This window comes from Sander lucioperca, chromosome 24 (genome assembly GCF_008315115.2).
Source record: "Sander lucioperca isolate FBNREF2018 chromosome 24, SLUC_FBN_1.2, whole genome shotgun sequence".
In the NCBI taxonomy this organism is placed as follows: domain Eukaryota; kingdom Metazoa; phylum Chordata; class Actinopteri; order Perciformes; family Percidae; genus Sander; species Sander lucioperca.
This window is the reverse complement of record NC_050196.1, coordinates 2,555,041-2,582,313: the sequence shown is the minus strand read 5'-3', so window position 1 is coordinate 2,582,313 and position 27,273 is coordinate 2,555,041. Positions and strand designations below refer to the sequence as shown.

Here is a 27,273-nt window from a genome sequence, read left to right as displayed (position 1 = left end):
TATTTCAGTAAATGTTTGGGTGTCATCTGTGTGGATGAGATGAACAACATGGAGAATAACACTTCTTTTTTGTATGCGAGTTACCTTCAACTTACAGAGTCCTGAGCGCGATGCCTCGCAGACTTGGCACACGCCATCGTAGATGGTCAGCACCTTGGCCTGGCTGTACTGGGAGCCGTCGTTGGTGACCTGAGACAGGAAAGAGAGGTGGATATCATGTTGCACCCGTAGAAAGAAAGACAACTTTATTCTCCCCGGTACAGCATTTCTTTCATAGTATAGTTCCAACGAAGCAGTCACATATGACACAGCGCTTTCATTCAAAACTCCACAGTCAGGCACTGTGATGTGTAGTGTTACTCAGAATTGTCGTAAATAAGCAAATAAACAGTGAATGAAGATTAACAGTACGACATCTTTGTAGCTCGGCAAACATTTCCTGTAGATTTTTAGTATATATTTATATATACTGTATATGCTCTCGTGTTTCCCCCTTGTTGGAGCCAAAATTATGATTTCATTGTTAATTTTTATTTTGATAAATTGTGCATAAATGCAGCGTCATTCGCGGTAAACTAGACTCGATGTAAACTGATAATTTGTGTTAATTAATCTTGATGCGTGGCATATCGTCACGCCTTTTGACAATCAGCTGATTGAGGTAGTGATTGCTTCAGCTGGTGTATAAAAGCCAGGAGCTGTCATTCAGTTAGTTGCCTTTGGTTTGTAGCCATACGGTTTTTTGACCGCTGTTTTCAAGTACTGCACAGAACAGAACGTGATTGAGTTAAAGTTGTTTTTTGTTACATCTTTTTATTTTGGCTCTGCGGTCACTGCTTGTACACCGTCTGGTAAGGACAGTTCATTTCTTCTGTGGAAAAGACGAATTCACGTATCACACTGAAGTTTAATAAGGAAAAATAAACGTGAAATCAAAAGGAAAACGGTGGAGTTAATGAGTCTTGTTTAAGCGCGTCTACCACGGCGCATTCCGAAGGTCAAAAAGGGAACAAAACGTTGTCAGAAGGTTGCTCCCATACCCCTCTCATTCCCCCTGCTCTGGTGTTTCCCCCTCTCATTCCCCCTGCTCTGGTGTTCCCCCCTCTCATTCCCCCTGCTCTGGTGTTTCCCCCTCTCATTCCCCCTGCTCTGGTGTTTCCCCCTCTCATTCCCCCTGCTCTGGTGTTCCCCCCTCTCATTCCCCCTGCTCTGGTGTTTCCCCCTCTCATTCCCCCTGCTCTGGTGTTTCCCCCTCTCATTCCCCCTGCTCTGGTGTTCCCCCCTCTCATTCCCCCTGCTCTGGTGTTTCCCCCTCTCATTCCCCCTGCTCTGGTGTTTCCCCCTCTCATTCCCCCTGCTCTGGCGTTTCCCCCTCGTAGTGGTGTAAATGTAAAAGCTTCTGACTAAACAGCCACCAAACAACAAACATGAAAAGATCAGAGATGTTACCTTGATCTCCCAGCGTGCGTACGGTTTGTCATCCATCATAAAGTCTTCTGTGTTGACGGCGGTGTTGCTAAGAGACGGCACGGCGCAGTCTAAAGCCTTGGAGCTCAGGAAGGTGGCTTTGGTTCTCTGTTTCTCCCCTGGAACCCAAACTCCGTTCATGTACTATAGGGCAGACCCACACAATTAAGGCCCGTGTGTAGGTGATAGGCTACTGCTAGCGGCGCCGGCAGACACAATGAGTAAAGCTAACTTAATAGATGGAAGGAAACGCAGAAAATGTTAAAGAAAGCGTCAAAAATGTTAACAAAAACGACCAAAAATGTTGAAAGAAGTCTCAAAAATGGTGAAGGGTCAACAAACATAAACAAAGCGACAAAACTGTTGAAAAAAACGACAAATGTTGTAAAATGCGACAAAAAGGTTAAAAAAGAAAAAGTGAAGAAACCAAAACTTAAAAAAAAAAGAATAAATAGCAAATAAAAACGTCAAGCAAATGACAGAAATGACGGAAAAAGCGACACAAACGCTGAAGAAAGCAACAAAAACAAACAAATGTAAGAAAAGCAAAAAATCTTTTTCACAAAGGAAATGCCGGCAAAGGGTCAAAAACAGTTGAAATCTTGCCTCTGGCCCGACCTTTGACCTTTGACCTTTCCTCACCTTTAGTCTGCTGGCGTGGCAGACGAGGTCGGGAGAGTCAATGAAGCCGAGGCCGAAGACTCGAACGTTGCGACAGTTCAAGGCTCGGATGTCACACAGTCCGCCATTCTCCAGATCTGTTACCTCTACTGGCTGGCCTATCAGAGGAGAGCATTCATTACAGCAGATAATCAAAGTACAGATTCTTATTATCTGTGTTAGAAACCGTTCCCTCATTCCCTCCCTCACTCATTACAAACTACATAGTGTTTATTAAATAGTGAACTATATAGTCTATATATATATATATATATATAGAACTATTAGCCGGCTGGCTAACACTGGCGCATTTACAGAAATGTTGATTAATGTGTGTTGTCCTTTATAAATAAATAAAAATAAAAATAAAATAGGGAATGAAACTCAACAAGCAGTTTGTTGTATTTTAGCAGAACACTGAAAGCAGCAGACTTTAGTATCTGTTTATTTATCGCAAGGTATATAGTTATCACGATATTCAACAACATTATCCGATATTTTCCTCATACCGTGCAGCCCTAGTAAAGACATAATAATTGATACTCACTGATGGCCAGGCTACAGTCGTAGAAGCTGTGGCCGGGATCGCACTGGCAGCCCCACTCCGTACACTCTCCGTTTCCGTTGCAAAAGTTGGGGCAGCGCAGCGCCGTCACCACATTCTTGGACGTTCCCGGCGGACCAGCCACCTCCGAGGCTCTCCGGGTCCGGTTCTCCAACAGCCTCTTCTCGCACTCGTTCTCCAGGTACGGCAGCAGTGCCTCCTCCCAGCCCAGGTCGTCTTTGAGCTGCAAGTCCAGCATGCAGAGGTCCACCGCCTCGTCCAGGCGCCGTCCCAGCAGCCCGCGGCACACCACGCCGACGGTGGAGTTGGCCAAGGCTATCTGGCACACTTCCAGAGCTTTGGCCGAGGTCAGGCCACTGGGTGTGGGCCAGCGGGGTCCCGCCGCCGGCCGGGCCTCTGCCCAGTGGTCCTCCGGGAAGAAGTAGGCAAAGTTCTCCAGATCGGCCGCACTGAGACTCTGAGCGGCGAAGACAGGCTGGAAATCAAACGACGCCTGTCTCTGCGGCCTGGAGAGCTGAAGCTCCTCCCGGAACCCGCTGTCTGGTTCAGGATCGCCGTCACTGTTTCGATAGTTCTCGGTGTGAAACCGAAGGTGCCTCCGCTCCAGAGGATGGCTGTTGAAGGCAGACGTATCCAGGATGCTTTCCTCTCTCTCTGGACTCTTGATATATTCCACCGTTGTGTCCAGCGAGGGGAACACAGATGTGTAATCCACGTTATCGTATGATGTGCAGTCGGAGTGAGCGGAAGGATTGTACAAGTTCCTCATCACTCGGCCGGCGTGGTGAGAAGTGCTGTATCCTTTCTGGCAGGCGCAGAAAGGCCTCCGGACCTCCTGTGTCGTCCCAGGAGGGGTCCTGTCAAATAAACTCTCCCCAGGAGCTATCCTAACAGGCACACACACACACACACACACACACACACACACACACACACACACACACAGAGAGGACCACCACAGAAACAATTAGCTCAGGTTGCGTCTCTCACTAACATATTATTTAGTAGCTAAGACAATGTGAGATTTTTTAGTACGTCCAAAATCTTAGTATGAAGCCAATAGTACGTGAGTTGCATACTATTTCCGGTGAAATATTAATATAAGCAAACCACTGGACACTATGCCGGCATAAGAATCCCACAATGCAATGTGGTAGTAACAACAACATTCGAAACGGACAGAAACCAAGGCAGCTCTGTAACGTCAAAAACGCTTTGATTTACAAATATAAAAATCTGTGGTTTTGTCACCTGTTGGTCTAGTTGCTAACCTTTTTCAGTAATTTAAGCCAAACAAAGTCATGATGAAGCTACAGTTTTGCAGTAAAAGCTCTGTGACTGACCTCCAGTATTCTATGAAGCGCTGTAGGCCGTCGGGACCGTAGGAGCCCCCGTCGGAGCCGTGGAAGTCGTTGTTGCCGTTGTGGTCGAAGGTGCCGCAGAGGCCTCGCGTGTTGCCGTAGTCGCCGCTGGGCGCCCGGACGGACAGGCTCATCCCCCAATCGCCAACATCGGCCCTAACAAAGGCCCCGGAGGGAAAGATCAACTACAAGGGGAGAGTTACATCCAGCAGCTCATTAACATTATCTCTGAAACATTTAGATTCTGAAAGTTATGTGCATTCTTGAAATGTATAAGATTTAGATTTGATTACATCCCTCATGCAACTGTCAGGGTGTTGTTCAATCATGAACGCAGCCAATGATGTAGGGCTGCACAATATGAGGAAAATATGCAATAATGCTGTTGAATATTGCGATAAATAAATAGATATTGAAGATAATGTTTTGGTCATTTTTCCGCCTTTAATCAGAGAGAGAGGGGGAAGACATGCAGGAAACCGCCGCAGGTCGGACCTGGACCCTGGGCCTCTGCGTCGAGGAACGAACCCCTCCATATGGGCGCGCGCTCCACCAAATGAGCCACCCGGGCCAAGGGCCTAACTTTGGGTTCAACATTAGGGGGGGTTGAGATATCTAATTTTGAGCAAAATTGACATTTTGAGCGTCTATCACTTCTGCATTCTAGTGACTTTTTCTGCAACAATTTATATTGCAAATGTCTTTATTTATGGAAACGAAATTATAATATGCCTCGCGCACCCAATAAATAGATGTTAAAGTGTTCTCAGTTCTGCTGCTTTCACTATTCTGCCAAAATACAACAAACTGCTTGTTGAGTTTAAAACAAATGAAAGGAAATCATTTCCAACCTTCTTTTATTGAACAAATTGAACATTGAATTGAATATTAAAGGCACAAAAAAAAATTACAATTACATTTGTACAGTTTTCTACGGATATTTTCTTTCAAATAACTCTGTGTGTCTTCGGCGATATGTCGCAGCCTTTCGCGATATGTTTATTGCGCCAGTTGATATTGCGATGACGATAAAAAAACGATATATTGTGCAGCCCTACAATGATGCTTCCTGGGAAGCAAATAGTAATTTTCCCAAACAAATCTGCACCTGTTTCAAAAGGTTGGGATACCTACGGTGACCTTCTTCCCCTGGTGGGACTCCAGCACCCTGACCCGACTGCCCTCCTTGTCCCCGAGGTTCTTCAGTGTCAGCTGTGGCCGGGTTTCCTGCGGCCGCCCATTGCACATGTCGAAGACAGCGATGTTGTTCCCCTCTTGCACCGCAACGCCACAGTTGCAGGCGACCGTGTAGTGTCGGCTGCCGCAGTCCCACTGGCGAGAGTGGACCTCGAACTCCCTGACAATGCTCCGGTAAAGAACAAAGGTGCCGGTCTGGTGGTTTTCATATCGCCTGCACACAGCAGATTGACAGAAGGACATACACATATGTCAATATCTGAGTTAATCTGGTGTTTTAAAAGGCCTAACTTTTATACACCTGCTGATAACTGATTTTAAGAGGTAAATTACTTTATTTTTATTTTAAGGGTTACTTTGGGTTTTTTCAGCCTGGATCCTATTTTCCTGTCTTTGTGTCTAAGTGACTGATGTAAACAACAATCTTTGACATTGGTCCAGTATTAGGTGAGATGAAACAAGCTACAATGTAAGTTATTGGGCAATTACGCACATTCAATTTATGTCCACAAAAGTGCTTGTTTTTCCACTGACAGGCTCAGATTATTATTGTAAGAGTCTGACAACATTATGAAAAAGGATCCCTACAGAGATAGACCTTTCTGTTAAAGAGTAAGATCGTTTTTTTAAACAAAAACATCTACAAAATTGCTATCGCTAAACCCACCAGACTCCATGTAAATAATCAGTACTTTTATCATCGTAAAACACACTTCAAGTCCTGATTATTTACATGGAGTCTGGTGGGTTTGGTGATGGTGATTTCAGGGCTGTTTCATGTTAAACTAAAAGGATCTTACTCTTTAACTAAAAGGTCTATCTCTGTAGGGATCCATCCCATAATGTTGTCAGACACTTAGAATAATAATCTGAGCCTGTCGGCAGCAACAAGAGAACTTTTAGCGGACTCTAACTGATGCTGAACATTAGTCCTGTAGGGTTACATTACAACACAGGTCACGGCTGCTGGTTACAACCTTCTCGCTTAATACTGGACCATTTCCAAAGAGTTTTGTTCCCATCAGACACTTACACACAAAAACATTGGAAAATAGGGTCCAGGTTGAAAAAACCCGAACTTACCCTTTAAGAGGTAAAATTACCTGCCATCCAGAGTAATGACGTGCGGGTCAGTCAGAGAGTAGCAGATGGAAGTAGGAACGTCCTGGACAGTGACCTGCAGGCAGAGGTCAGAAGAAGAGGAATTAGGGGCCCTCCACCCTGTGACCCTGTGACCCCGGGCTTTGATGTTTGCTACAGGCCAATCAGAGAGACGATCTGGAGGGCTGACAGCATGTCTAACACACATAATAATAGCTTGTTGGGATGCAACTAATGACTATGTAGAGCAGCACTCTTTAACTCTTGTCGACCAACTTCCTACCGGGTAAAAAAAAAAATTCATGAAAAAGTTTTTTTGGAGGGTTGTGTAGCTGTTTTTGACGCTTTTTATTAGGTTTATTAGTTGCTTTTTTTTAGATTATTTTTTGGGCATTTTTAGGCCTTTATTGACAGGACAGCTGAAGAAATGAAAGAGAGGGAATGACATGCAGCAAAGGGCCGCAGGTTGGAGTAGAACCCGGGCCCGCTGTGTCGAGGAGTAAACCTCTATACGTATATGGGCGCCCGCTCTACCAGCTGAGTTATCCAGGCACCCTTTTTTTTTGTTTTTGTTGTTGTTTTGATGCTTTTTTAAAGTATATTTTTTTAGGGTTTTGTCGCCTTTTTTTCACTACCACCAGACTCACCACTAACATCGACCTACTGCTTAACACTTGTTTTTTGAAATCATGGTCAGTCAAGCTCATTTATATGAAATTACACCTAATTTCTGAGTGAAAAAAAGATGAGATTATGAATTACTTCGACAAATAGTTATGACTGAGTGGATAATCACAGACTGTCAAAGTTTAGTCAGAACACTGTTAAGAAACCATCTCATAGTGTTTTTTTTCAAATGCTATGAAATTTAATAAAACACCCTAAAACACTTGGATGATTATATCACACTGCTGGAATCCCAGAGGCAGGGGCGGAGCCAGACGTTGTAAACATTCGGGGCCAAACCTATTGGGGGGTCCGGGAGGCATGCTCCATTTACAGCAGCTATATAAATGCCTAAAAATCTGTCCATCATTTGGAAAACATGATAGTTGTAACATACTAATTATTTTCAATGTTTGTTGCTTTTTCCCAACGTTTTTGGCGCTATTGTCAAAAAATGTTGTCAGGCTGCTGACATTTTTCAATCTTTTCACCATAAATGTGAACTACATGAATAATCTATCACTCCATGCAGACCTTTGGTTTCATTTCAACTCACTCTCAGAGACGTTGGGACGTAGCTTCTCCAGAGTCGTGGTGCGCTGGGTCCGGGCAAAACACCAATCAGACTCGGCCGGTTTCCATCTCGTGTGAAGTCAGTGACGGCGGTTAGAAGAAAGGTCGCCTGGCCGCAGCTGCCTCCGCTGCAGGCGTCAGGCTGGAGCTCCACCTGGCAGGCGGACAGCGCCACGTTTGGGGCCTCGTGTCCCAGACGGTCTGTGGATGTCAACAAAGCAGTGAGCTAGTGTTAACGGACGGCACGCAGCTGCCTGCAGAGCTGTAATAATGTCTTCCTGAGCCGGCTTTGATGTGATGATGTACAGGGCAAGTCAGAGCATAACAGAAGAACCCAAAACAAGCTGCGGGAAATAGCTGTTGTTCTCTTGTACTCTTGCAGTATGTATATCATATGTTTATACTTTCATTTACTATGCCTTTTGCACAAGTACATATACAACATTTGCACATGTTATAAAGGGCCCTATTTTAACGATCTGAGCGCACGGCGTGAAGCGCCTGGTGCAGGTGTGTTTAGGGCGTGTCCAAATCCACTTTTGCTAGTTTAACGGTGGAAAAAAGGGTCCGTGCGCCAGGTGCACGGTTCTAAAGGGTTGTCCTTAGTGTCTTCATTAATCAGAGGTGTGTTTTGGGCATAACATGCAATAAACCAATCAGAGATCATCTCCCATTCCCTTTAAAAGCCAGGCGCGTTGTGCAAGATAGGGCCCCTAATGTCATTGAACATGTTTATAGTCCCATCTGCTGTCCTGTTTCCTGAGTCTCTAGATAATGTTGATGTTGATAACTCTCAGTCCAATGTGAAGTCTTAATCTTTGAGCTACACTCTAAGAAATAAATCCGTAAAATTACAGAATAAGTTCTGGCAGCTCATTACCTGGACTTTGTCCCGTAAATAAAAACAGAAATGTTTTGTGTAGCCTCAGTAAAAATACTCAACATTTTCTCATACAAAGCTGTAACTTCTGAAATGTTTGACGTGCGTTTCGTTGCATGTGTGCCTGCACATTGTGTCTCTATAATAAAATGGAATTGAATTGAATGTCAGTATGGTGTTTCCCTGCAGGTCTGACCTGGGTCGTGGACGCTGAGAGCCAGATGGAGTCCACACTGTTGGCTGTTAACGGGGCCGTAGCAGGGGACAGGCACCGTGCTGTGCACGCTCACCTCATGCTCTTTACCGTTCTCCACTACGTGGAGTGAGTCTGGAGAAAACTGAAGAGAGACAGAGGGAGCAAAGAGCCTTCACTGTCAGAAAAAGAGGTAGAATGCAGGTCAGTCCATTTTTGTTCCCTAAGGGAGGGGTCTTCAATGTTTTTTAGACCAAGTACCTGTGTCAAACTCAAAGGCCCGCGGGCAAAAGAAAGAAAACAAATTGTACTTTTTTATTGTAACGAAGAATCTTTCACTCCAATGTACGAAAACATTTCTTGCAAGTAACGAAGACGCTGAGCGGAGTAAAAGTCAAAGTTTCCAGAAATATAAACAACAAAGTACTGTGTTACATTACAACACTTCCCTCAAATGCTCAACACACACACACACACACACACACACACACACACACACACACACACAAGAGTGTTTACCTTCAGTCCGGCATAGAAACCCTCACTTTCTTTGGGAGGAGATCTGCTGTGGCTGGAGTTGGCTCTGAAAGTCGACACACTGCAGGAGAACTGCAGGGAAAAGATCACTCTTTAAACCCTAAAATCACATGTCTAGAAAATAAGTTAAAGACAAAAGGTATAATGCAACTTGTAGTCCCTCTATCAGGGTTTGATCCCTTAAACTTGAAAATGACTCAAGCAAAAGCTAATTTTAAATATCAACTGAAAAATATTTAGTTTAGGGGCTCGGAAACACCAGAGCAGGGGGAATGAGAGGGGGAAACGCCAGAGCAGGGGGAATGAGAGGGGGGAAACACCAGAGCAGGGGGAATGAGAGGGGGAAAACGCCAGAGCAGGGGGAATGAGAGGGGGGAAACACCAGAGCAGGGTGAATGAGAGGGGGAAACACCAGAGCAGGGGGAATGACAGGGGGACACACCAGAGCAGGGGGAATGAGAGGGGGAAACGTAGCAGAAGATATTCCTTTTTTTAACCAAAACGTAGTGGTGTAAATGTAGTCTAAGAGAGCAGAACTTTTAACTTACACTTAGAAATGGAGATGGCCTTTGACCCAACAAAGCTGCCAAATCAACATGTGTTAGAGAAAGGCTCGGTGAGTGAGCCCAGCCCTCTGCAACATGTACAACTAATACAACCCTGGGGTCCAAATATGGACAGTCCGCAGCTGTACGAGAAAATCTAATGACTTAATGTTTCCTGGATTATGGATCATTTCTCCAGGAAATTTCTGAGGCTGTGCAGCAAAAGCTGTGCTGCAAAGAAGTGTGATTATAACAAATAATACTCCCAATATAGGAAAGAAATCAATGTTTTGTTTAGGCTGAAAGAAACTCAAAGTAAAAGTCTGTAACATTTTTGTTCCCGTGCGTGTGCGTCGGGCCATGTGAAAACAACTTCCCCAGAATTTACTGTGAAGATTTGAATGGAGTGGTTTAAATGGGAAGCATGTGGCTGAAGGCTTTCCCAACCTGCAACTGATTTAACGTCCCCATCCTCCTCTTGTCTTCTCTCAACGGGACATGACACACGTTTGCCTCTCTGCCTTTGCTTTGTACGGCTGAACCCAGGCGAAGAGAGGTCGGCATGATCCCTGGCTTACTTTGCCCACTCGAGGGGTCAAACCCTGCAAAACTTTCCTCACGGTCTGGCAGGAATTACCGTTTCTCCGAGCCTGAAATGAACGCCATCCATCTCCACCACAGAGAAGGGCTTCAGTGTAGATTCCTGCCTGATCTCGGCCTTCATGCTGTGGCCGATGTGTCTGGCCCAAACCACCTGGAAGCCCAGTGGCTGGTTCCATGGCGGCGGAACGAAGGAGCACCTCAGGTGGACACTGTGGCCGATGAGCTCCGGGGTGATCAGCGGCCGGGACAACAGTGACGGGACGGCAGCTGAAAACACAGGCGGCACTGATCTTAGGCTACATTTACATTGCTAGGTTTTGGTTTTTAAGCAGAGTTTTGAGCCAAAAACGAGTTTATGCAGATACCACGTGATTTAGCCAAGAAGAAAATCTACTTTAAAGTAGTTTATTGATGTTCTTTTTTCGTTATGACTCACTGTCAGACTGGATAATAAAAGAAAGTTCTGTGTTTGTTCATGTTTCACAACTAGTAATAACAAATCATATACAGGTGTTAAAATATGATAAATTATATGTTTAATAAGATCACGTGTAGTTTCAGAAGCCAACAGAATGTCTCACCTTTGCATCGACCGTTGACTTCTACCTCACCTGCTGGGCAGAGTCTGGGTCCCACATCTGGAGTAACTGAAACATGACATTTATCAGATTTCTGTCTTTATTACACTATTATGGTGCACAAATATTGTTTGGTATGTTTTTATTAGATTTTATTTAAACTCTCAAATATCAGTATAGGTATTGGCCTAAAAGAAAACACATTCTCACTCCCATCGCATCAAAAAGGAATGCTTGGTCAGGTATCTTTGGCGTTTGTTATGGACGCAAAAAGTCTCCTTTAGAGTCATATTGAGACGCTCTTGGTCGGGACACTTGGCGTCACTTTTTGACGCTCTGGGTCGGGACGTACGTTTAACTGATATGCTGCACAAGAATGGGACAGTTAGGTTTAGGGAAAGATGGTGGGTGGGGTTACATAATGTATGTTTCAGTGACACGCGGGACAAGGACAGGACATGAACCCCGGTCTCCCGGGGGAAGGTCCTGAGTTGTTTGATCCATACTACTCTACTGTTGTCTCTCTACATACTACTCTCTACTGTTGTCTCTCTACATACTACTCTCTACTGTTGTCTCTCTACATACTACTCTCTACTGTTGTCTCTCTACATACTAGTCTCTACTGTTGTCTCTCTACATACTACTCTCTACATACTACTCCATTGTTGTCTCTCTACATACTAGTCTCTACTGTTGTCTCTCTACATACTACTCTCTACTGGTGTCTCTCTACATACTACTCTCTACTGTTGTCTCTCTACATACTACTCTCTACTGTTGTCTCTCTACATACTACTCTCTACTGTTGTCTCTCTACATACTACTCTCTACTGGTGTCTCTCTACATACTACTCTCTACTGTTGTCTCTCTACATACTACTCTCTACTGTTGTCTCTCTACATACTACTCTCTACATACTACTCTATTGTTGTCTCTCTACATACTAGTCTCTACTGTTGTCTCTCTACATACTACTCTCTACTGTTGTCTCTCTACATACTACTCTCTACTGTTGTCTCTCTACATACTACTCTCTACTGGTGTCTCTCTACATACTACTCTCTATTGTTGTCTCTCTACATACTACTCTCTACTGTTGTCTCTCTACATACTACTCTCTACTGTTGTCTCTCTACATACTACTCTCTACTGGTGTCTCTCTACATACTACTCTCTATTGTTGTCTCTCTACATACTACTCTCTACTGTTGTCTCTCTACATACTACTCTACTGTTGTCTCTCTACATACTACTCTACTGTTGTCTCTCTACATACTACTCTAGTGTTGTCTCTACATACTACTCTCTACTGTTGTCTCTCTACATACTACTCTAGTGTTGTCTCTCTACATACTACTCTAGTGTTGTCTCTCTACATACTACTCTCTACTGTTGTCTCTCTATATACTACTCTAGTGTTGTCTCTCTACATACTACTCTCTACTGTTGTCTCTCTACTGTTGTCTCTCTACTGTTGTCTCTCTACATACTACTCTCTACTGTTGTCTCTCTACTGTTGTCTCTCTACATACTACTCTCTACTGTTGTCTCTCTACTGTTGTCTCTCTACATACTACTCTCTACTGTTGTCTCTCTACATACTACTCTCTACTGTTGTCTCTCTACATACTACTCTAGTGTTGTCTCTCTACATACTACTCTCTACTGTTGTCTCTCTACATACTACTCTCTACTGTTGTCTCTCTACATACTACTCTCTACTGTTGTCTCTCTACTGTTGTCTCTCTACATACTACTCTCTACTGTTGTCTCTCTACTGTTGTCTCTCTACATACTACTCTCTACTGGTGTCTCTCTACATACTACTCTCTACTGTTGTCTCTCTACATACTACTCTCTACTGTTGTCTCTCTACATACTACTCTCTACTGGTGTCTCTCTACATACTACTCTCTATTGTTGTCTCTCTACATACTACTCTCTACTGTTGTCTCTCTACATACTACTCTCTACTGGTGTCTCTCTACATACTACTCTCTATTGTTGTCTCTCTACATACTACTCTCTACTGTTGTCTCTCTACATACTACTCTACTGTTGTCTCTCTACATACTACTCTCTACTGTTGTCTCTCTACATACTACTCTACTGTTGTCTCTCTACATACTACTCTAGTGTTGTCTCTCTACATACTACTCTAGTGTTGTCTCTCTACATACTACTCTCTACTGTTGTCTCTCTACATACTACTCTAGTGTTGTCTCTCTACATACTACTCTCTACTGTTGTCTCTCTACTGTTGTCTCTCTACATACTACTCTCTACTGTTGTCTCTCTACTGTTGTCTCTCTACATACTACTCTCTACTGTTGTCTCTCTACTGTTGTCTCTCTACATACTACTCTCTACTGTTGTCTCTCTACATACTACTCTCTACTGTTGTCTCTCTACATACTACTCTAGTGTTGTCTCTCTACATACTACTCTCTACTGTTGTCTCTCTACTGTTGTCTCTCTACTGTTGTCTCTCTACATACTACTCTCTACTGTTGTCTCTCTACTGTTGTCTCTCTACATACTACTCTCTACTGTTGTCTCTCTACTGTTGTCTCTCTACATACTACTCTCTACTGTTGTCTCTCTACATACTACTCTCTACTGTTGTCTCTCTACATACTACTCTAGTGTTGTCTCTCTACATACTACTCTCTACTGTTGTCTCTCTACATACTACTCTCTACTGTTGTCTCTCTACATACTACTCTCTACTGTTGTCTCTCTACTGTTGTCTCTCTACATACTACTCTCTACTGGTGTCTCTCTACATACTACTCTCTACTGTTGTCTCTCTACATACTACTCTCTACTGTTGTCTCTCTACATACTACTCTCTACTGGTGTCTCTCTACATACTACTCTCTATTGTTGTCTCTCTACATACTACTCTCTACTGTTGTCTCTCTACATACTACTCTCTACTGGTGTCTCTCTACATACTACTCTCTATTGTTGTCTCTCTACATACTACTCTCTACTGTTGTCTCTCTACATACTACTCTACTGTTGTCTCTCTACATACTACTCTCTACTGTTGTCTCTCTACATACTACTCTACTGTTGTCTCTCTACATACTACTCTACTGTTGTCTCTCTACATACTACTCTAGTGTTGTCTCTCTACATACTACTCTAGTGTTGTCTCTCTACATACTACTCTCTACTGTTGTCTCTCTACATACTACTCTAGTGTTGTCTCTCTACATACTACTCTCTACTGTTGTCTCTCTACTGTTGTCTCTCTACATACTACTCTCTACTGTTGTCTCTCTACTGTTGTCTCTCTACATACTACTCTCTACTGTTGTCTCTCTACTGTTGTCTCTCTACATACTACTCTCTACTGTTGTCTCTCTACATACTACTCTCTACTGTTGTCTCTCTACTGTTGTCTCTCTACATACTACTCTCTACTGTTGTCTCTCTACATACTACTCTCTACTGTTGTCTCTCTACATACTACTCTAGTGTTGTCTCTCTACATACTACTCTCTACTGTTGTCTCTCTACATACTACTCTCTACTGTTGTCTCTCTACATACTACTCTCTACTGTTGTCTCTCTACTGTTGTCTCTCTACATACTACTCTCTACTGTTGTCTCTCTACTGTTGTCTCTCTACATACTACTCTCTACTGGTGTCTCTCTACATACTACTCTCTACTGTTGTCTCTCTACATACTACTCTCTACTGGTGTCTCTCTACATACTACTCTCTACTGTTGTCTCTCTACATACTACTCTCTACTGTTGTCTCTCTACATACTACTCTAGTGTTGTCTCTCTACATACTACTCTCTACTGTTGTCTCTCTACATACTACTCTCTACTGTTGTCTCTCTACATACTACTCTCTACTGTTGTCTCTCTACATACTACTCTCTACTGTTGTCTCTCTACATACTACTCTCTACTGTTGTCTCTCTACATACTACTCTCTACTGTTGTCTCTCTTAATACTACTCTCTACTGTTGTCTCTCTACATACTACTCTCTACTGTTGTCTCTCTTAATACTACTCTCTACTGTTGTCTCTCTACATACTACTCTCTACTGTTGTCTCTCTTAATACTACTCTCTACTGTTGTCTCTTAATACTACTCTCTACTGTTGTCTCTCTTAATACTACTCTCTACTGTTGTCTCTCTACATACTACTCTCTACTGTTGTCTCTCTTAATACTACTCTCTACTGTTGTCTCTCTACATACTACTCTCTACTGTTGTCTCTCTTCATACTACTCTCTACTGTTGTCTCTCTACATACTACTCTCTACTGTTGTCTCTCTACATACTACTCTCTACTGTTGTCTCTCTACATACTGCTCTCTACTGTTGTCTCTCTACATACTACTCTCTACTGTTGTCTCTCTTCATACTACTCTCTACTGTTGTCTCTCTTCATACTACTCTCTACTGTTGTCTCTCTTCATAGTACTCTCTACTGTTGTCTCTCTACATACTACTCTCTACTGTTGTCTCTCTTAATACTACTCTCTACTGTTGTCTCTCTACATACTACTCTCTACTGTTGTCTCTCTTCATACTACTCTCTACTGTTGTCTCTCTACATACTACTCTCTACTGTTGTCTCTCTACATACTACTCTCTACTGTTGTCTCTCTACATACTGCTCTCTACTGTTGTCTCTCTACATACTACTCTCTACTGTTGTCTCTCTTCATACTACTCTCTACTGTTGTCTCTCTTCATACTACTCTCTACTGTTGTCTCTCTTCATACTACTCTCTACTGTTGTCTCTCTTCATAGTACTCTCTACTGTTGTCTCTCTTCATACTGCTCTCTACTGTTGTCTCTCTTAATACTACTCTCTACTGTTGTCTCTCTTCATACTGCTCTCTACTGTTGTCTCTCTTCATACTACGCTCTACTGTTGTCTCTCTTCATAGTACTCTCTACTGTTGTCTCTCTTCATACTGCTCTCTACTGTTGTCTCTCTTAATACTACTCTCTACTGTTGTCTCTCTTCATACTGCTCTCTACTGTTGTCTCTCTACATACTACTCTCTACTGTTGTCTCTCTTCATACTACTCTCTACTGTTGTCTCTCTTCATACTACTCTCTACTGTTGTCTCTCTTCATACTACTCTCTACTGTTGTCTCTCTACATACTACTCTCTACTGTTGTCTCTCTACATACTACTCTCTACTGTTGTCTCTCTACATACTACTCTAGTGTTGTCTCTCTACATACTACTCTCTACTGTTGTCTCTCTACATACTACTCTCTACTGTTGTCTCTCTACATACTACTCTCTACTGTTGTCTCTCTACTGTTGTCTCTCTACATACTACTCTCTACTGTTGTCTCTCTACTGTTGTCTCTCTACATACTACTCTCTACTGGTGTCTCTCTACATACTACTCTCTACTGTTGTCTCTCTACATACTACTCTCTACTGGTGTCTCTCTACATACTACTCTCTACTGTTGTCTCTCTACATACTACTCTCTACTGTTGTCTCTCTACATACTACTCTAGTGTTGTCTCTCTACATACTACTCTCTACTGTTGTCTCTCTACATACTACTCTCTACTGTTGTCTCTCTACATACTACTCTCTACTGTTGTCTCTCTACATACTACTCTCTACTGTTGTCTCTCTACATACTACTCTCTACTGTTGTCTCTCTACATACTACTCTCTACTGTTGTCTCTCTTAATACTACTCTCTACTGTTGTCTCTCTACATACTACTCTCTACTGTTGTCTCTCTTAATACTACTCTCTACTGTTGTCTCTCTACATACTACTCTCTACTGTTGTCTCTCTTAATACTACTCTCTACTGTTGTCTCTCTACATACTACTCTCTACTGTTGTCTCTCTTAATACTACTCTCTACTGTTGTCTCTCTACATACTACTCTCTACTGTTGTCTCTCTTAATACTACTCTCTACTGTTGTCTCTCTTAATACTACTCTCTACTGTTGTCTCTCTACATACTACTCTCTACTGTTGTCTCTCTACATACTACTCTCTACTGTTGTCTCTCTTAATACTACTCTCTACTGTTGTCTCTCTTAATACTACTCTCTACTGTTGTCTCTCTTAATACTACTCTCTACTGTTGTCTCTCTACATACTACTCTCTACTGTTGTCTCTCTTAATACTACTCTCTACTGTTGTCTCTCTTAATACTACTCTCTACTGTTGTCTCTCTACATACTACTCTCTACTGTTGTCTCTCTTCATACTACTCTCTACTGTTGTCTCTCTACATACTACTCTCTACTGTTGTCTCTCTACATACTACTCTCTACTGTTGTCTCTCTACATACTGCTCTCTACTGTTGTCTCTCTACATACTACTCTCTACTGTTGTCTCTCTTCATACTACTCTCTACTGTTGTCTCTCTTCATACTACTCTCTACTGTTGTCTCTCTTCATAGTACTCTCTACTGTTGTCTCTCTACATACTACTCTCTACTGTTGTCTCTCTTAATACTACTCTCTACTGTTGTCTCTCTACATACTACTCTCTACTGTTGTCTCTCTTCATACTACTCTCTACTGTTGTCTCTCTACATACTACTCTCTACTGTTGTCTCTCTACATACTACTCTCTACTGTTGTCTCTCTACATACTGCTCTCTACTGTTGTCTCTCTACATACTACTCTCTACTGTTGTCTCTCTTCATACTACTCTCTACTGTTGTCTCTCTTCATACTACTCTCTACTGTTGTCTCTCTTCATACTACTCTCTACTGTTGTCTCTCTTCATAGTACTCTCTACTGTTGTCTCTCTTCATACTGCTCTCTACTGTTGTCTCTCTTAATACTACTCTCTACTGTTGTCTCTCTTCATACTGCTCTCTACTGTTGTCTCTCTTCATACTACGCTCTACTGTTGTCTCTCTTCATAGTACTCTCTACTGTTGTCTCTCTTCATACTGCTCTCTACTGTTGTCTCTCTTAATACTACTCTCTACTGTTGTCTCTCTTCATACTGCTCTCTACTGTTGTCTCTCTACATACTACTCTCTACTGTTGTCTCTCTTCATACTACTCTCTACTGTTGTCTCTCTTCATACTACTCTCTACTGTTGTCTCTCTTCATACTACTCTCTACTGTTGTCTCTCTTCATACTACTCTCTACTGTTGTCTCTCTTCATACTGCTCTCTACTGTTGTCTCTCTTAATACTACTCTCTACTGTTGTCTCTCTTCATACTACTCTCTACTGTTGTCTCTCTTAATACTACTCTCTACTGTTGTCTCTCTTAATACTACTCTCTACTGTTGTCTCTCTTCATACTACTCTCTACTGTTGTCTCTCTTAATACTACTCTCTACTGTTGTCTCTTTTAATACTACTCTCTACTGTTGTCTCTCTTCATACTACTCTCTACTGTTGTCTCTCTACATACTACTCTCTACTGTTCTTCATACAACGTCACCTTACAGTGCCGTGGTCGAGCTGCTCCTCTGCCCGGTGCGTTCCACACAGATGCTAAAGGGGGATTTTTGCGTAGGTATCTGACGCTGAGAGACACTGACCAAGCGTCACTATTTGAGTGAGAACGGGTTGGAGTTTCTGACCTTTTTACTAATAGCTCAAAGCACTTGAAAACATGTCAGGGTCGGCTCCCATTCTGTTTGGGGCATTGACCCGTCCAGCATGGTCACCTTTGGCGCAGTATCCCATGCACCCCTGCGTTGGCTGCAGGTGGTAGAGTAGGAACTCGCCGCAGTTGCGCACCGTGATGGAGATGCGGAAGAGGCAGCAGTCCTTAGTGCTGCCTTGGAAGAACTGCCAGGTGGCGCAGGCGGAGAGCTGGCGGACCTCGCCGGGCCGCGGCAGGGAGCTGTCCTTAAGAGATAGCCACACCGGAGCCTGGGTCCCACAGCGGTTCATCTGCAACAGAAACAGTTATTACCTGCAGCCAGCGGGTTATTAATCTCTCCACTTGGACTGAAGGTGCTTATTAAAGCAACCTGCTGGATGTTTGCGCAGCCAGGTGGTGTTTGATGCTATTTTTTTGGCAGAGATTTTATTTACTGACTTTGACAATCAGGGAAGTCAGAGTAGAGACACAGGAGGTAATGCAAACAGTTTTTCGGCAGAGCTCAGCTGCTATTTTTGGCGTCTTACCTCAACGCAGGCGGTCGGCATCTCTGCTGGCTTGTTGTTGATCCTGAACCGGTACCAGCCCGGCGGCAGCGAGTGGTCGCAGATTAGATCCTGTATGGCCGTGTTCTGGATCTCTGTGGAGTCAAAGTCCACGCTGCGGTACGGGTTACGCAAAGTCCGGTGACCTCCGGGGTAACACTCTGGAGCTGGGATGTGAAGGATGACAAGCATGGTGGAAATGACACACTCATTTAATAGATGTTATGTGTTTAGGTTGGTAAAAAATCAATGTTTTCTAAAACCTCCTTCTCTCACTTTGTGTTTTTGAGTTCCAGATGTGTCAACTTAATGAAGAGGAAATGAAAACCGAACAATCTGCGGCTGTGATCAGATGAGCAGGTTTACCCAGGAGTCGCGTCTTTATCTTTGACTGAGTCCTGCTGTTTGTCTACAACTGTCAGTGAAATAGGTCAAAGTCGTCAATTGAGGCTTTTCTTAACAAAACCTGAACAAAAAGATCAGGCTGTGCTTACAACTTGTTTCCTTTTACCCCTGTTTGAGTTTGATTGGGGCGGCCGAGTAAAGCCACGGCAGGGAAAACAAACACTCAGGGTATTTAGGATGTCCTGAGGACGATAGAGCCTTGAATGGAGATGGAGGCTGATCCCAAAGCCTAAACACGACCTTACAGACTGGTCTTCATGTTGACAGCCTCTTGAAAGCAAATGCTCTTGTTTACATGGCCGCCTGTCTGCGTGTACGCCTGTCTGGAAGCTAAACAACAAGAGTTGAGGTCACAGGTTGTTCAAACAAGCACGGTTTTCAGGCAAAGAAAGACAATCGGGGGAGACTTTTGGCTGCTGGCTAAACTGTTCCAATAGGTGGCTTAATGAGTTTACATAGCCGGAGGGGAGTTTAGGAGTGTAGGGGGGTGGTGAGTTAATGAAGCGGCCCCCACCCCCAGGGGGGAGGAGATCCCACTGGGAGGGAGGCCCTCAGCAGCCCAGATGTGCAAGGACTATGCAGGGAATTCTCCAGTTTTCTCAGGAAAGCAGATTAATTTGGGGGAGCGTGGTGTTAACACAACTGAGGCTAGGGGTCTTGTTCCCAGAGGGCCCGCCACTCACCAGGAAAAACAAATCACACAGTCTGGATGAGATCTGCTTCAATGATACAAGACTCACTATCACTAATTATTACAACACGTTCTCACTCCACATTCGTAAAATACTGATACTTGGTCAGCTGTTATAGTTGCACAATACTTTTTTTTAAGTACCGAGGGGTGGGGTGGGGTGGGGGGGGGGGTGCGGCTAATGTAACAAGTTAAACCAATACTGTCTGATTTGCATGAGACTTTGTTTTGGCACACAGAAATGCCTGGTATTTCTGTCGCAAAGCATTGCGAGGACCCACAGCGTTTGATTTTTACGACGGCCTGCCTTAAAGTTTACGACTGCAGGCGTTGATGTGTTGTCGGACGCCCCGGAGACAAAGATATGAGTGAGATGGAGGACGAGGGGACAGAGACAGCAGCTTTGTCCAGGGGCGTAGGTTTTGTTTCAACATTATATCCAGGGGGTCGTCCTTTGTAAAATTTTGAGCGCCAAACACCATGCGTCTTTAACCTCCAGATGTAGTAAAGTAGACACAGTCATTGTTTTCTGTACGTATTTTCAGCCCCCTGAGAGTGGGTTGTTTTTCATATTTTTTTTAAGGCGGACATATCTTCCTCTTCTAAATATTGGGGGGGATATCCACTGCATCCCCCCCGAAAATCTACGCCTATGGTTTTGTTAAAATAAATGTCAAATAAGAGTCTATATCTGAAAGAGAAAGGAATGCTGGGAGACGATGCAGTTTACTGGATCATATTGAGCAACAAGTGTATTATGTTGTGTAATAGTTAGTCATTACAGTTTTGTAATCTTGTTCCAATTACCGCTGCATGTTCATGAGCACTGCTCTCCTGATTATAAGTCAGTGTCAGTCTGTCAGTGTGTGAAGAATATTTCAGTGAAGTGACTTCCTTTGCCAAAGTGATAATTAGCAAATCAGCTCTAAAAGCTAATAATAGCAGATAATAACTGCTGCATCTGTTGATGAACTTTTACCAAAGTTAAAATGCATTTGGATCAAAAGTAGACATTCTCTCTGTGATATAGATATTTTAAAGGGTAACTTAGGGTTTTATTCAACCTGGACATCATTTATCTATGTTTTTGTGTCTAAGTGACTGATGGGAGCAACAATCTTTGACATTGTTCCAGTATTAAGAGAGATCGCTGCAGTTGGCAGCGGAGAAACAAGCTACAATGTAAATTATTTGGCAATTGCGCACCTTCAATTTACGTCCACAAAAATGCTTGTTTTGCTGCTGACAGGCTCCGATTATTAGATCGATCATTATTGAGATTATCATTATGGAAATGATTTCTGAGGAGGTTGACCTTTCTGTTAAAGAGACAAAATAAAACTATCAAAAGCCATCTTGGTTCATCTTTCCACTGTTCCAACAATCACCACTCTGGTTTGGTTGAAATAAACCCTTAATTCACCCATTTACATGTGGAGATATGCTGGCTCTATACACGCTAAAAGTCCTGATTATTTACATGGAGTCTGGTGGAAATATGCTGGCTCTATACACACTAAAAGTCCTGATTATTTACATGGAGTCTGGTGGAAATTTGCTGGCTCTATACACGCTAAAAGTCCTGATTATTTACATGGAGTCTGGTGGAAATATGCTGGCTCTATACACGCTAAAAGTCCTGATTATTTACATGGAGTCTGGTGGAGATATGCTGGCTCTATACACGCTAAAAGTCCTGATTATTTACATGGAGTCTGGTGGAAATATGCTGGCTCTATACACGCTAAAAGTCCTGATTATTTACATGGAGTCTGGTGGGTTTGGTGATGGTGATTTCGGGGCTGTTTCATGTTAAACTAAAAGGATCTTACTCTTTAACTAAAAGGTCTATCTCTGAAGGGATCCATCCCATAATGTTGTCAGACACTTAGAATAATAATCTGAGCCTGTCAGCGGCAAAAACAGAACTTTTGGTGGACGCTAACTGATGCTGAACATTAGTCCTGTAGCCCGGTTCACTGGACCAGTTAAAAGATTGTTGTTCCCATCAGACACTTAGACACAAAAACATGAGAAAAAAACCTGAAGTTACCCTTTAACCGTGAGTTTCATGTATCTGTGTAATGTTCTTGTCTGTGATCTCCCGTCTGTCTCTAAAGGTCCATCTAACCTCTGGACTCTGCTGAGTGATAGGAATGCGGCCTCACAGGCCGAGACACGCAGCTCTGCACTCTCTGCAGCTTTAACAGGCAAGATGTTCTATTGTTTCTGCATTGTATTTAAAGAAATAATGATTGAATTATTTAAACGGTACCTGTGAGACTCTGTGTTGCATTAGATATCTCCTTTATTTATTGTATGTCCCTGATCATGAAGATAAAAAGTAGTTTTGCATTTTGTGGGTAAAATCTTCATTTGGAACTTCTAGGCAGTAGAAGTAGAAAGTGGCATGAAAAGAAAAGACTCAAGTAAAGTATAATACTGGAGTAAATGTACTTAGTTGCATTCCACCACTGCTTATAGGTGACACAAAAAGGATTTAGGTATTTTAACTTAACTTGCCATAAAACGTTTGCCTTGCACCTACCGTGTTGCGCAAGCGCTCCTGATTGCATGAGCCACAGCAACGCGATGCATAAACATCCAAATGCGCAGCAGTCCATGGCTGCGGCTCCGGGGTGTGAGAGAGATGGAGCAGGCTGGTGGTTTCAGGCGTCGGGTCCCATTGAGAGTTTGGAGAAACGGTGCAAAAGTGGTGCAAACTAAACTGGACGTATCCCTCTTCCAGCTGATTGATAATCAGAGAGAAGAGGCTGTGTGCGCTCTGTCGCTGCAGACTGCTGCTTCTCTTGTGCAAAGGGAAAGATGACCCAAAGAGAGGACGGAGGCAGGGAGAGAGAGAGGGAGGGAAGGAAGAGGCAGGGAGGGAGGGAGGGAGAGAGAGGGAGGGAGGGAAGGAGGAAGCATGGAGGGAGAGAGAGAGGGAGGGAAGGAGGAGTCAGGGAGGGAGGGAGGTAAGGAGGAGGCAGGGAGGGAGAGAGAGAGAGGGAGGGAGGGAAGGAAGGAGGAGTCAGGGAGGGAGCGAGAGAGAGGGAGGAAGGGAAGGAGGAGGCAGGGAGAGAGAGTGGCAGGGAAGGAGGAGGCAGGGAGGGAGAGAGAGAGGGAGGGAAGGAGGAGGCATGGAGGGAGGGAGGTAAGGAGGAGTCAGGGAGGGAGAGAGGGAGGGAAGGAGGAGTCAGGGAGGGAGAGAGAGAGGGAGGGAAGGAGGAGGCATGGAGGGAGAGAGAGAGGGAGGGAAGGAGTCAGGGAGAGGGAGGGAAGGAGGAGTCAGATTAGTTTTTACATTTAGAATTACATCATTTAATTAGCCTATATACTTGTACATCCACGGACGTCCTTTATTTTTATTTTTATATATTTTTATTGTATGTGTGTTTATTTACTTTATCACCTACAAATCTAATTTGCTGTATATGTACGGATTATTATTACTCTGTCGCTTTTATTTCAATTTGAATACAATACTTAACAACCTAATTGGAATTACAACTACCACTGCAATGATAGAACAGGATAGGAAAATTAGATGCGGTCTACTAAATATCAGATCTCTGTCTTCTAAAGCAATACTAGTAAACAAATTGATATCCGATAATCAAATTGATCTATTCTGTCTAACTGAAACATGGCTGGGCCATGAAGAGTATGTCAGTCTAAATGAAGCCACTCCTCCCACTCATATTAATACTCAAATTCCGCGAGGCTCAGGCCGAGGAGGGGGAGTTGCAGCCATATTTGACTCAAACCTGTTAATTAATCCTAAACCTAAACTAAATTATAACTCTTTTGAAAATTTCGTTCTTAATCTTCAGCATCCAACATGGAAAACAGTACAGCCTATTATATTTGTTGTTGTCTACCGAGCACCAGGTCCATATTCTGAATTTTTATCGGAATTCTCAGAGTTTTTATCATGTGTAGTCCTAAAATCAGACAAAGTACTTATTGTAGGTGATTTTAATATCCATGTGGACGTTGACAGCAATAGCCTTAGTACTGCTTTCAACTCACTACTAGATTCAGTTGGTTTCAGTCAGAGTGTGCACGAGGCCACGCACTGTTTTAACCACACCCTTGACCTTGTGCTGGCATATGGCATCAAAATTGAAGACGTAATAGTATTCCCGCAAAATCCTTTATTATCAGACCACTTCTTAATAACTTTCGAATTCTTACTACCCGATTATACGAAATCAGATAAAAGCTTCTACACTAGAAGCCTATCTGACAGTGCTATAGCTAAATTCAAGGAAGATATTCCAACAGCACTAAACTCATTACCGTGCCGTAATATAACAGAGGCTCTTTATGTAAACTTTAGTCCCTCTCAAATTGATAATTTCGTAGACGGTGCTACGGCCTGCCTACAGACTACTTTAGACTCTGTTGCTCCCCTTAAAAAGAAGACGATGAAGCAAAGGAAACTAGCACCTTGGTATAACTCCCAAACTCGTAAATTAAAGCAAATCTCGCGCAAACTTGAAAGTAAATGGCGTTCCACCAAACTGGAAGAATCTCGTTTAGACTGGCAAGACAGTCTGAAAACCTATAGGAAGACCCTAAGAAAGGCCAGATCATCACTAATAGAAGAAAATAAGAACAACCCAAGGTTTCTTTTCAGCACTGTAGCCAGGCTGACAGATAGCCACAGCTCTATTGAGCCATCTATTCCTATAGCTCTGAGTAGTGATGACTTCATGAGTTTCTTTAACGATAAAATTATAACAATTAGAGATACTATTCATCACCTCTTGCCCTCAACCTCTAATGGGTCACCTTTAACTGACAGACTGCTAGAAAGAACGACTAGACCTGACATAAACTTAGACTTCTTTTATCCTATAAACCCTCAACAATTAATGCTAAAGGTCTCTTCAGCAAAGCCATCTACCTGTCTCTTGGACCCCATCCCAACGAGGCTACTTAAAGAAGCGTTACCCGTGGTTAACACTTCATTGCTAGATATGATAAATATGTCTTTATTGACAGGTTATGTACCGCAGTCATTTAAAGTAGCTGTGATAAAACCTCTACTGAAAAAACCCACCCTCGATCCTGAGGTCTTAGCCAACTATAGACCTATATCTAACCTTCCCTTTCTCTCCAAGATCCTTGAGAAAGTAGTCGCTAATCAGTTATGTGATTTTCTACATAGCAATAGCTTATTTGAGGACTTTCAGTCAGGATTTAGAAAGCATCATAGCACAGAGACGGCACTGGTGAAAATTACTAACGACCTTCTAACTGCTTCAGACAAAGGACTTGTCTCCGTACTTGTCTTATTAGATCTTTGTGCTGCATTCGATACTATTGACCATACCATCCTCTTACAGAGACTGGAACATTTAGTTGGCATTAAAGGAATCGCACTAAACTGGTTTAAGTCCTACTTTTCTGATCGATCGCAATTTGTTAATGTTAACAATAAACCCTTCAATTACGCTAAAATTAACCATGGCGTTCCTCAAGGCTCAGTGCTTGGACCAATTCTATTCTCCTTATATATGCTTCCTCTAGGCAATATTATTAGGAAACACTCAATTAACTTTCACTGCTATGCGGATGACACCCAATTATATCTGTCAATCAAGCCAGACGAAACCAGCCAGCTAGCTAAACTTCAAGCTTGCATTAAAGATATAAAATCATGGATGGCCTACAATTTCCTGATGTTAAACTCAAACAAAACCGAAGTTATTGTGCTGGGCCCGAAACACCTACGAACCTCATTAGCCGAAGATATAATTACTCTGGATGGTATTGCCCTGGCCTCCAGTACTATTGTCAGAAATCTAGGAGTTATTTTTGATCAGGATCTATCCTTTAACGCCCATCTAAAACAAACCTCTAGAACAGCCTTTTTTCACCTTCGTAACATTGCTAAAATTAGGAACATCCTGTCTCAAAACGATGCAGAAAAACTAGTCCATGCATTCGTTACTTCCAGGCTGGACTACTGTAATTCCTTATTATCAGGATGCTCAAATAAGTCCGTTAGGACTCTCCAGCTGATCCAGAATGCTGCAGCGCGTGTTCTGACAAGAACTAAGAAAAGAGATCACATTTCTCCTGTATTAGCTTCTCTCCATTGGATTCCTGTAAAATCCAGGATTGAATTTAAAATCCTTCTTCTGACCTATAAAGCTCTAAATGGTCAAGCTCCTTCATATCTTGAGGACCTCTTAGTACCTTCTTGTCCCACTAGAGCACTACGCTCCCAGAATGCAGAGTTACTTGTGGTTCCTAGAGTCTCTAAAAGTAGAATGGGAGGCAGAGCCTTCAGCTATCAGGCTCCTCTCCTGTGGAACCAGCTCCCAATCTGGGCAGACACCGTTGCTACATTTAAGACTAAACTGAAAACTCTCCTCTTTGATAAAGCTTATAGTTAGGGAGTGAGGAGTTGCAGTGAATGCCTAGACCGGCGGGGCAGGGTGTATAGCTGCAGACACAGCACCCCTGCTTTTCTCTGCTTCTCTTTACATTCATCAGATTTACCTATCGTATAATCAATAATATAGTGCCTCTCCTAGTTATGCTATTATAATTCTAGACTGCCGAGGAAGTTCCTTCTTATGACACGCTCTTTTCTTTTGTTTCCTTTTATGCACATCCTGTCTCAGAAGTGCTTGTTACTCACCTAGCTCTGGGGAGTTTACTCCCCGGAGTCCTTATGTTTCTTCTTCGCCCAGAACATCGCCTCGGATTAGGGTGACACCAAGACCTGGGTCTTGGGTGCAGCTGTGGCTATGGACCTGCTACACCCTGCTACGCTCTGCGATTCCCTGCAATGTCCGGCTACGTCCTGCTGCGTCCACCGCGTCCACCCATGCTCTGCTGTGCCACGCTACATCCCGTACTGTCATAACCCCAACCGTCAGACACCGCCCACCAAGAGTCTGGGTCTGCCGAGGTTTCTTCCTAAAAGGGAGTTTTTCCTCGCCACTGTCGCAATAGCCACTGCTAATGCTTGCTCTTGGGGGAACTATTGGAATTGTTGGGGCTTTCTAGAGTGTGGTCTAGACCTACTCTATCTGTAAAGTGTCTCGAGATAACTCTTGTTATGATTT

General features: G+C 43.1%; 1 protein-coding gene and 1 long non-coding RNA gene across 2 annotated transcripts in view; one reads left to right on the top strand and one right to left on the bottom strand.

The window, feature by feature from the left end:
- si:ch211-246m6.5 (von Willebrand factor D and EGF domain-containing protein) overlaps positions 1-23,052 on the bottom strand; it is a 43,117-nt gene extending 20,065 nt beyond the window's left edge. Inside the window, exons 1-15 of the mRNA XM_031297787.2 lie at positions 22,734-23,052; positions 19,072-19,256; positions 18,606-18,834; positions 10,930-10,995; positions 10,383-10,615; positions 9,183-9,272; positions 8,667-8,808; positions 7,574-7,791; positions 6,354-6,427; positions 5,188-5,464; positions 4,036-4,238; positions 2,675-3,579; positions 2,110-2,246; positions 1,450-1,611; positions 85-189 (exon numbers count right to left, since the gene is read on the bottom strand). Of these exons, the coding sequence (XP_031153647.1) occupies positions 85-189; positions 1,450-1,611; positions 2,110-2,246; positions 2,675-3,579; positions 4,036-4,238; positions 5,188-5,464; positions 6,354-6,427; positions 7,574-7,791; positions 8,667-8,808; positions 9,183-9,272; positions 10,383-10,615; positions 10,930-10,995; positions 18,606-18,834; positions 19,072-19,256; positions 22,734-22,809 (3,102 nt within the window). The 5' untranslated portion in view covers positions 22,810-23,052. The remainder of the gene's footprint in view (positions 1-84; positions 190-1,449; positions 1,612-2,109; positions 2,247-2,674; positions 3,580-4,035; positions 4,239-5,187; positions 5,465-6,353; positions 6,428-7,573; positions 7,792-8,666; positions 8,809-9,182; positions 9,273-10,382; positions 10,616-10,929; positions 10,996-18,605; positions 18,835-19,071; positions 19,257-22,733) is intronic.
- Positions 99-22,740, top strand: LOC118494496. Its single transcript, XR_004896658.1, has 5 exons — positions 99-207; positions 5,174-5,437; positions 7,580-7,811; positions 8,660-8,867; positions 22,306-22,740. It is a non-coding gene; the product is annotated as an uncharacterized LOC118494496 (long non-coding RNA).
- Positions 23,053-27,273: the final 4,221 nt, after the last annotated feature.